This window comes from Limulus polyphemus, unplaced genomic scaffold, assembly GCF_000517525.1.
Source record: "Limulus polyphemus unplaced genomic scaffold, Limulus_polyphemus-2.1.2 Scaffold4417, whole genome shotgun sequence".
NCBI lineage: Eukaryota > Metazoa > Arthropoda > Merostomata > Xiphosura > Limulidae > Limulus > Limulus polyphemus.
This window is the reverse complement of record NW_013670027.1, coordinates 78,285-88,886: the sequence shown is the minus strand read 5'-3', so window position 1 is coordinate 88,886 and position 10,602 is coordinate 78,285. Positions and strand designations below refer to the sequence as shown.

Sequence of the window (10,602 nt, the reverse complement as noted above, 5' to 3'; positions counted from 1 at the left end):
TCACCACCAATAGAAGCGTGACATAAGTGACTCCCTCTATACACCTATACAGAATTATCACTTCGAGGTTTGGCAAAAAACGTAAGCACTGGAAAAAAGTGGGGAAGAAGGGTGGGAAGTACCTATCAAGAAATACATTTTCACTATAGGAAAATTATAACTTCCGATACAGTACTTCCCTCTTCTCACAAGATTAGCTAGAATCCCACACTGATTAGTTGGCGGGACTGGTGCGAGGGAATGACAGAAGTAACCCCCGAAAGTATCTGAAGAATACCCTTGGAAATGAGAGAGTCAGATCTGAAGATCTGATGAAGGGAACCACACCACTACTAACCAGGTCATCCGTGAAATGTGTAGTAGATAAGGGTGGAAAAAGAGAGAAGCACATCCAAGTGGGAAAGAACTGTGGCAGGATAGTGATCCTAACCATGTAACTATATATGTAACTCAATCCCACAAAGTATAAAAGTGGGTAAAACAATGGATGTGCCCCTAGATACAGAGTGGCTAGGACACGATGGACTGTACATGGTAAGTCAGCAACATTCAAAACCTGTGCTGCTGGGAACCAACATCCATGCAGAGGTAGGATGAGGATCATCCCATCTTCACCTCAAGTTCAAGAGATCGGAGGGAATCTAGAACCACTCTAACTCCTAACCGAAACCATCCAAAAAGCAATAACATCCTTGGAATAGGATACAACAAGGGATAGAAAAAAGGACAGAACCAGAACAATCCTCCTTACCTCCACCTTGACCCACTACACAGAAGGAGTATGATTGACAGAGGAATATAGACAACCATAAACATGTATGAGAACTTATGTTGATTGGATCTACTTTAAATCCAAAACCCAGCCACAGAGTACCAACATCCACATGGGGGTAGGATGAGGGCTCCCAATCAAATAGGTGAACTGCAATTTGACGTCTCACTTCTTTGTGAGTGTATATTGCATATTGGAGGATAACACATCATCTATGCCTGTAGAACACCACCCTGCTCTGCAGTGAATGGTTATAGCCATCTTTGTTTGGAACCCATTCAGGAGGATGCTTCCTTGGTTGACCACCCCAGCAGCTTGAAACTGGAAAGTGGTAAGGACTTCCATATTCCACTAGAAGAAAGGGAGGTGAGAATGTGGTGGAGAGTCTGGAGGAACGTCATCACCTGAGACAGTGCAACGGGTGACCACAAAACCCTATTTTGAAAAGCAGACCATACTAATTTATTCAATGCAAGGCATGGCAGAGATGGGCAGCTATGCCCTTCTGCTTTACTCATGCAATCCATGGTTGGTACAGTTTGGAACGGGCAAGTTTATGAAGCAATTACATTGCTTGGTTATTCACCTACAAGCAATCTTGTGGAACACCCCATCTCAACAGCTTGCATGGAGATAAAGCGTGAGTCAACATGGCTGTACAGTGCGGATTTCAAGTTGAAAAATTCCTAGTCAGACACCACTCGCCACAGAGTGGAATACATATAATGAGTAAATGAAGAAATGACCCCTGAAAAGAAAAGTATGAATATAAACTTACCCAATCAAAGTCACACTGAAGCCTGAAAAACAGCCACAGATGGAAGACAAAAACCCAATGAAGAAGAAACCACAATATGGTGTAAATAATGGGAGACAAACGTATTAGGTGTAGTCCACATGCCCGACTATAGGATTTCCTCCAATGGCTGACGAAGATAAGAGGGAAAAGGTGAGATGTCGAATCTGATGAGAAGACACTTGGAACAAATTCTGGGAGGAAGAAGACAAGGAGGAATAAGCCAATTGAATCAAAAGTCAAACCCAATAGGTGAGGGTAGAAGGGGAAAGATCCTGAGCAGAGGAAGACTGCCAAGGGATAAAGTGTTGGGAATGGGTACCACAGAAGGAAGCCATGTGAGCAATATAACAATGAAGAGTACGGACTGGACATGGAAGTCTATCCAGATCGGGACAAGGGTAGAGATGAGAAATAGAAGAAAGGGAATTAGGCAAAAAAGGAGGAATTACCCTCTGGATAAAGGAGAAGAAAGGTAGGGTGGTAAAGCACACATGAAACATCAATGGCAAACAAATCAGACCTCCTAAGAGGAGAAGGAAATATGTTTTCAGTTAAAGGTGAAATATGGAACACGAGGAAAGTGGTTCAAATGGAGGTTAAGTGAGGGAATGGAGAACCACATTAATATCCCAGTCCAAAAGAGTAGGCCAACTGGGAGGACAACAAATTTAGAAAAAACACATTAACACGGTAAGGACAGGGAAAAAGGTTAAAACATCCCATACCAGAGAAATTAAATCCAAAAAGACTGTATTAGGCCTAACCGACTCCTCAGACGAGGCATAAAAAGGTACGTCAAAATCAGAAGGTGAAAATGGGTGATCCAAGTTCTCGTCCACCTGAACAGACTCAGCTTGTTTGGGAAAAAGTGGGGCAAGGTCCAGAGATGGAGGTTGACCTATGTAACTTTCAATCTCCCGACGAATAACACAGATATGCCTGGACCTAATGTCTGAGACATAGCGCTAGTTGCAAGTGTGATCCCCGAAGTGGTAACGAACTTCAGAATTCAAAATGAGGAAGAGTCAACCAATAATCGAAAGTATAAATAACAATGTGACTGTAATAAACTTGGATTAAAGTGAAGTTAAGAAACAGTCTTAATAGAAACTAGAAGTGAAAATAAATGAAGACCACTTCATGAGTATACTAAAGACGAACATGAAAGTTTAAACAAACAAAAAGGAATGTGTCTGAGCACAAGCTACTATGAGAATTGTGACATTTGCTCTCTAGGTATGCCTTCTTCTCTAATTTATTTATCACCACCCCGAGAAGTACAGAATTTAACGTCAATTATTCAATATAATATCTTTATTACTCAGGCAGAGCATATATCTTATAATCTCCAATCTTATTTGGTTACAATGCCATAAACTAGAAAATCAGATCCCTCTTGCCACACTCACATATCACATCATCTCTTTCACAAATTGCCAATAATTCTCTCTGATGTTTAGTACTATATTACGAATCATATTATGAAATTATACTAAATTATGAATTATATTATGAAATTATACTAAATTATGAATTATTTGTATACATAAATGTTTAAAGCAGCTTTGAAACAATTTTTATTATATCTGTGAAAAAATATCTTACCATCCAATTGCCTAGGATAATTAACCCTATACTTCCTCTTGACTCTTTCTTACACAGGAAGCAACTTTCCTTTTAAAAATTTTGTAGTTCTCTCTAAAGTCTTTCTGAAAAAAACAACACCAGACCAAAAATTTAGATCAGATCAGACATGGTTAAAATCTGCACCTGAAAACTAGTAAAGAAATTACCTTAATTAAAATAGCCAGTTATAAGCTGGGAATATCTCTCGACCCAACAACAAAATTAGATTACGTAAGATTAAAGTTGTACTTTAAAACATGATTCAAGTTTCCTTGGGTGTACAGAAAAGGGATTACTTGGAAAAATATAAACTTTCTGAGTAAAGAAAGTTCACAGTTATCAATCACAAACATACAGAAAATTGCATTCTCTATCAGTCTTTGGCAATAAATTTAGTATTCACAGCCGATAAGAAAAGTTTGAAATTAAAAAACAAACCTTAAGTAAAATTTTTGTCACAATAGTTAAACAAATTGTTGTTCTATAGCAGGATGTATATTCATTTAGCATCTACAGTCTGTTAGTATTCAGAAATTTAGTTCAATAATTTGTCAATGAGCTACATTTACACTTTAACTTAAATGGCTAAACTTGTTTACAATAATGTCCAAGTACGAATAAACAGATTTCAAATTTTTAATGTCTGGAACAAGTAACATTTCAGTCCATTTTTATATTTCCTGTGAGTTTTGCAACATTTCTTCATTTGCAAAATAATAAATCACCCATCTTTGTTGATCAATAAACCACCCAATACTGCTTATGAATAAATAACCAGTTATGCTTATCAATACATGTTTGAATCACCGATCATTCTCAAAATACTTCAAGTATAAGCTATACAGAAATTAAAGCTACCATTACAGCATAAGCTAACATTCAGTGGCATAAAGTACTGGCACAAAAGATTACTGTTTATGACTTTCATGTACTATTTTTGTAAATTCCAAAAACTGACTTAGCTCTTGTAGAATATGAAGAAAGTAGTTTGAAATGAATGCATATCCTACAATTGTTATGCTATGGGAAATGATTAAAACTGAAAGATTGAAAACATAACAACATAACATATAATGTCAACTCTTTTGCCACTCACTCAGTGGATTATGCTGACTTCATGTTCCCAAAGTGACCAGCAGAGTTTCAATACTATAACTTTTAACATGTTTGGTGTATCTTCATGAAATTTTTCAAGCTTTAGTAAACATTTGGCTGTGAATATATGAAGTCAGGGTGTTGATTGCTCCGAGTGCAACATGATAAAAAATACTTTTTTTTTATACAAAAATTGTCAAATTTCATTTGCATAATCACTAAAACCCCCTAAATAAATATCATGCATTTTTTTAATTCAGAAAAACTTTATCTGTTATTTTCTCTACCATTATTCTATACGGGGTCGGTCAAAGTGGCTGTCCTCATAAATACCATAAAACTTTAAAGGTTGAAAAAGCAAAATACAGTGAGTAGCACTGTTCTATCTTTTTTAGTATTGGTCACGAAGTTCCAAAGTACTTCTGCTGAGAGTTTCTAACCTTTTCATATCTATTTTCTATGTTGTTTTTTTACTGTTAACAGCTTAAGAAGAAACCTGCCAATCATATAGCAATGAGTCCTGCTATTATATTGTGTGTATAACACCATAATATGACACCATCTATAGCAAATGAGCTAGTGTGGTGCAATTACCAGAACTTTCTCATACAGTTTATCACAATCCTAGGTTCTGAGAATACAGTGGGAGAGGATTTATCAGCTTGTTTATAGTACGGTGGTTGTAACAAGAATTGTCTAAGGTAACAAAAGTGCAAGAAAATGTTTATGATATGACTCTGTACAAAGTCTGGGTTGATTCAACATCCAAATACCTACCAAGTTTATTGAATCAACCCAGACTTTGTACACTTACAGCACTAAATTCCTACTACCCTGGGAGGATAACTAACATCCAAATACCTACCAAGTTTATTCACTAAATTCCTACTACCCTGGGAGGATAACTTATAGGTATAAAAAATGTGTGCTTACGAACTTCTATATACATTATTACTATTTACTCATATATACTTAATGTTTAGTTATTTTTCTCAAAATACAGTACATTAAATAAAAACACAATGATTTATAGTAGTTACAACATTACAAAATTGATTTGTACTAGCTAAGCCTTGCTGTAAGCTTTGTTTATTCTCTCAAGTAGAGGGGATAGATAAATTAATACTTGTAGATTTCGAAGATGTATCTTAGAAAACAAAAAAATTATTAAATTACTATACTGGTACACATAAAACCACTATACATTATCTGGCTGTCTAATTAAGCTATATGCAAATTAAAATATCATTTCTGTTAAAAAGAATAGTTTAGTCAACATTTCTAGAGAAAGTACAAGTTTCCCCTTCATACCAGTTACAAATGACTGTCAGATTCACATAAGTTGGAATGAGTGCATTTTTAATGGCTATAAACATGCACTTACAAGAAATAGGCAGAAGTAGACAAGAAGTTTCAAAAGAACAGAGTAGTGGGCAGGGCTACCCTTGTAGATTTGCAAACTATATTGATATTTCAAATCAAAAAGGTGGGAGGTACTTATTTTATATTCTAGCTTGTAAACGTCTAAAATTTGAGTTTCTAATTCATTAACCACTATAAAAGTTGTATGATAGGCATAATAAAATATAAACTGGGCAAAAAGACATGCCATATGATATACAAAAAAGGATATTTAGCATTTTTTTAAACAATTTCTTTCAAATTAAGAAATCAAAACATATATAATAATAAAATTTGAACTATGAACTATGTTGTGATGCCAATTTTATTGACAAAGATAATAAACTTGTTTACTTAAATTTTCAAAATATCTCTCTCTTAAACATCGTGACATGCACCTTTTAACCCTGTTGTGAGAAGGTTAAAGGGCGATAAAAGGAACCTTTTCATAAACATTATGAAACTCAAAGCTAGACATTATCATTCAAGTATTTATCAAGCTTTCCCTGAAACTCCCTTAAATTTACTGCATCTACCACATCTGAAGGCAACTCATTCTAAAGACCAACCACCCTGTTAGACAAATAAAGCTCTCTTTGCTGAGGATGGCTTCTACTATGCCAAAATTTACAATTGTGCTCCTTAGTTTAACTATTTTCACCATTAGCTGCAAAAAAGATGGTGCATCAAATCACTTAACAATCTTAAACATCTCAATAGATCCCCTCTAACTATTTTTTTTTCAAGAGAAAACAAGTTCAGAGTTCTAAAAGTATTAATTTTCTTAAACAGAAAATGTATTTCTTATACTCACCTCCTTTCACATAATAGATTTTTCTCAATTAATACTGCCCTCTATATGCTCAATATTTTTGCTTGCCACCAGCCTTGAAACTCCCACCTACCCCCACATGATTAACGTGGTACAACTATGCTGTAGCTTATAAAAAGCATACAACAACTCTCCACCAATAGGAGTGTGACACACTCTCCTGGCACAAATGTCTCCCCCTGGAATACAGATTCTAACCTCACTTCGAGATTAGAAACCCAGAAAAAAACACTGGAAGTGGGGAAGAAGGGTGGGAAATGTGAGATGAAGTGAGTATTTATCACAAATATATTTTCTGTTTAGGAAAATTATAACTTCCGATACGATACTTTACTTCCTCTTGCATAATAGCTAGAATCCCATACTGATCTGGTGGAGAGACCAGTGAATAATTATCTAGATGAGCCCCTTTCAGAATGCATTTAAAGTGAACCCATGAAGTGTGAAATCTCAGAGAAGAGGAAACATACTCGTGGGAGACCACACCACATCTGAACCAGGTATACTATTTACCCTTGATGAATGACAGTGTTGCTAAATGGATGGCAAAGAAACACAAACATCAATGAGCCATAAGTGTCCCAAGAATAACAAAGACAGTGGAACTGGGAATTGAACATCCCATCCATAGTAGGGGAGGTCCTCAACCAACTGAAATCAGACATACTGATGGTGTAGAGTGGCTAGGGTGCATAGAACCATAAACAGGAGATCAACTCCAACCCAACACAGGCAGTACCAGGAATGGAACATCTGGCCCATGTTAGGGAAGGGTCCTCTACCAACTTCACCTCAGAGTTAGAAACCAGAAGAGAAGCAGCAGTTCCATTCTGAGAACCCAAGCCATCATGTGTGCATACCAAACATGACTAACACCTCTTACCCCAGGAACCGACATCTGGATGAGTAGGAAGGTGGAATGCAAAGTGGAGCATCAAACTAGTCAAAAACCATGCAGCATTGGAATGAATGTATCATCCAGTCTGCAGTAGGAGAAAGGTCCTAGCCCACTCAATCCAGCTCCAACCAACACCAGTCACTCAAGAAATGATATACAGGTGGCAATAGGAAGGAGGGTTCCAAGCCAGAGAGGTGAACTGACTTTTTATTGGTGGATTAATCCAGTACCAAACCAAACAGGATCTGAAATTGCACATCAGATCTGCAGTAGGAGGAGAGTGCAACAACATCTACATCTGTAGAACATCATCACCCTACTTTCAACTAAGTGGGATTAAGATTCATACATCAGATCTATGGTAAGAGAATAGTTGCACCACTTACACCCACAGAACACCACTGCCCTACACTCAACTAAGTAGAATTGAGCACATTTCAGAGGAAGCCTTCATGGTCCATCTCCCCAGGGGCTAAGGGCTGGTAATTGGTAAGGACTCCTATACTCCTCTAGAAGAAGGAGAGAATGTGTTGGAGAGTGCAGAGGAATGCAGCACTGGAGAAAATGCAATGGGTGACCATGAAACCCTATTTTTAACAGCAGACTGTTTCTGATGTATTGAATCGAAGAATCGGCAGGGAAAGGCAGCAATCCCCTTCTGCTTTACTCATGAGTGTTTGGTCTGGAACAGATATATTTATGATGCAAAACACAATGAGGAAGAACCTACAAGCAGTCCGACAGAAAACCCCATCTAATTGGTGGGTGTTAATGACCTTATTGACCATACAGTGCAGATTTAAGAATTAGTATATGGATAGGCATCACCTGCCACTTAGTGGGATTCAACAAGAAGCAACAGAAACTTTAATAAATAAAGTCAACTTATCCACTTATAGTTGCACCACACTGTGAAAGACAGCAACAGAAGGCAGACAAAAACCAGTTGAGGAGGAGACAGCCAAAATATGTAAATAATGTGAAATGAAAATGTGAGGAGTGGTTCATGTAATGATGGAAACAAAGTTATCAAGATTGAAGTCATTTGGCAAAAACTTGACCACTAAACAAAAAATGTAAGGGGCTGAGGCCAGCCTGAACTGAAGAGTTCTGAAATGGTAGACCCAGTCCTTGTGGACAAACCAAAGGAACTGAGAGGATGCCAAGCAAGGAAATTTTTCTATTTTTACATGTATGGCTTATCCATGTAACAGTAGTGATTTATGAAACTACACAAAATAAAACTAATACAGATTTTGATACATACATTAAAACACTTATAATTAGTTATGCTTTCAATAATTTGAAATTTTTAATTTTGTTATTTAAGACAGATGACATGTATTTAAACTTAACAAATGTTGCATCTCTCATACATGCACTTCTAATCATTTGATTTTCACTGGGATAAAACATCAAATATTTTCCTCGAATCACATCTGGATTTTTCCAAATGTGACTGACTGTCTGCTGTATGTCTATCATAATTTCTAACTCTATATTGCAATTTTTAAATATTTATAGTACACTCATTAATTGTTTCAGTACAGTGATCAAATATAAGTTAGATAATACAGTAGTCTCATCAAGCAACCAATCTTTGGTTCTGAAGACAAATGAGACAAATTTTATACAGTGTAGTAATACAAGTTTAAAAACAGGTAATGTGTGTATTTCTATATCCTCCTGTAAGAATAATACACAGGTTACATTAGCTCAAAATTTACATGCCTTCACTGTTATGGTATTGTAGTACTAGCTCTTACATAATTTATGATAAACAACATGAAAATTATTTTGGCCAAAGATCAATCCTACTGAAGCAAGATGACATGAATAAGCAAGTGAGGGTAATGCAATGACATGCAGTACATTTGCTCCTGATGACCATAAATCATATTGAATTTTATTAAATGGCTGTGCATAACTGAATCTTTAGTAATGTAGAATGTATAATGTAACAAGCAACAAGTAGACCAACAAGCCATCTTGTACTCCCTTACAAACTTACACTTATTCTTTTTAGGGAGCTAGCCGGGGCCCCAAAACGTGCATTTTTAGAGACCTGCAAGCAGTTTTTGGGGCCAACCCTATAGCTCATTGTAAAATGTACTCCATAGCAGAGATTATCAGAAAAACACTAAATTAACTAGTGGGTGTTATGTAAACTGAAGGAAACTAAAGATATCAACATGTCTCGATTTATGTTGTTATGAACTCATATTTCATGAAAAAAAAAAACACAAGTTAAACCACTTAAATGATTTTTATTTCATATATGAGCTTAATTTCTCTCTCTAAAGCATGGTACAACAGTAGCTTTTTGTTCCCCCTTTCTAAGTTCTTGGAATGATATGCCATGTGGCTCCCTATAACTACCACACTGTTTGGGGAGGTCACCAAAGAGCACATGAAAGAACAACTGGAAATGTGAAATGTACCATTACTTTACAATAGGGAGGGAGGGGGGTTGTCAATTGTTTGAATTGCGCATGTCACTGTCAGAGATGTCACTATAAGTTGAAATTGGTAAACTGTAATATCTGGTTAGGTAGCTGATTTGGCAACTTACCAGTTGGGTTTTCTCTAGGCACTGCTGTTTCCCCCAAACCAAAATCTAACTGATGGACCATAAGTCCAATATCAGCTGTTTCTTACATTAGTCCAGAAGTAAAAAAACAAACCATACAATAAAAAAGAACTATAGGAAGCCCTAAAATCAACTAAACCCAAGTGTACTTTCTACCACTACCTCAAGTAGGGCAAAGGTGAACAGAATTTTCTGAGCACCCATAGTTGTCTTCTGATGCCTTTATTGGAAGAATTTAAATGCAAATTCCTGCCAGTACTACTACTACTACAAGTATATACAAATATTTGCAAAATAACTAACCTATTGTACAGCTATGGAACATCCCATTCCATCATTTGATAGTCCCGTTATTATAAATCTAATCAAAAACACCTTAGGTGTGGCCAAAAAAGGATTGAGCATGTGATTTAAAGGAATGAAATCAAAACTGGTTACTACACTTATGGTAATGATAAGAATTTTACAGCAAATACTAATTCATTAGGTAGCCAGGCTGTATTTTTTGGGGCATGATGATGTGTTAAAACAAAATACACAGCCTAGCTAACTAATGAATAAATATTTGCTCTAAAAATTCTTATCATTA

General features: G+C 36.3%; 1 protein-coding gene across 1 annotated transcript in view; it reads right to left on the bottom strand.

Moving 5' to 3' along the window:
• Nucleotides 1-3,167: 3,167 nt before the first annotated feature.
• LOC106471116 (ubiquitin-conjugating enzyme E2 G1-like) overlaps nucleotides 3,168-10,602 on the bottom strand; it is a 76,341-nt gene continuing 68,906 nt past the window's right edge. Inside the window, exon 5 of the mRNA XM_013931705.2 lies at nucleotides 3,168-3,280. Coding sequence (XP_013787159.1) covers nucleotides 3,203-3,280 — 78 coding nt within the window. The 3' untranslated portion in view covers nucleotides 3,168-3,202. The remainder of the gene's footprint in view (nucleotides 3,281-10,602) is intronic.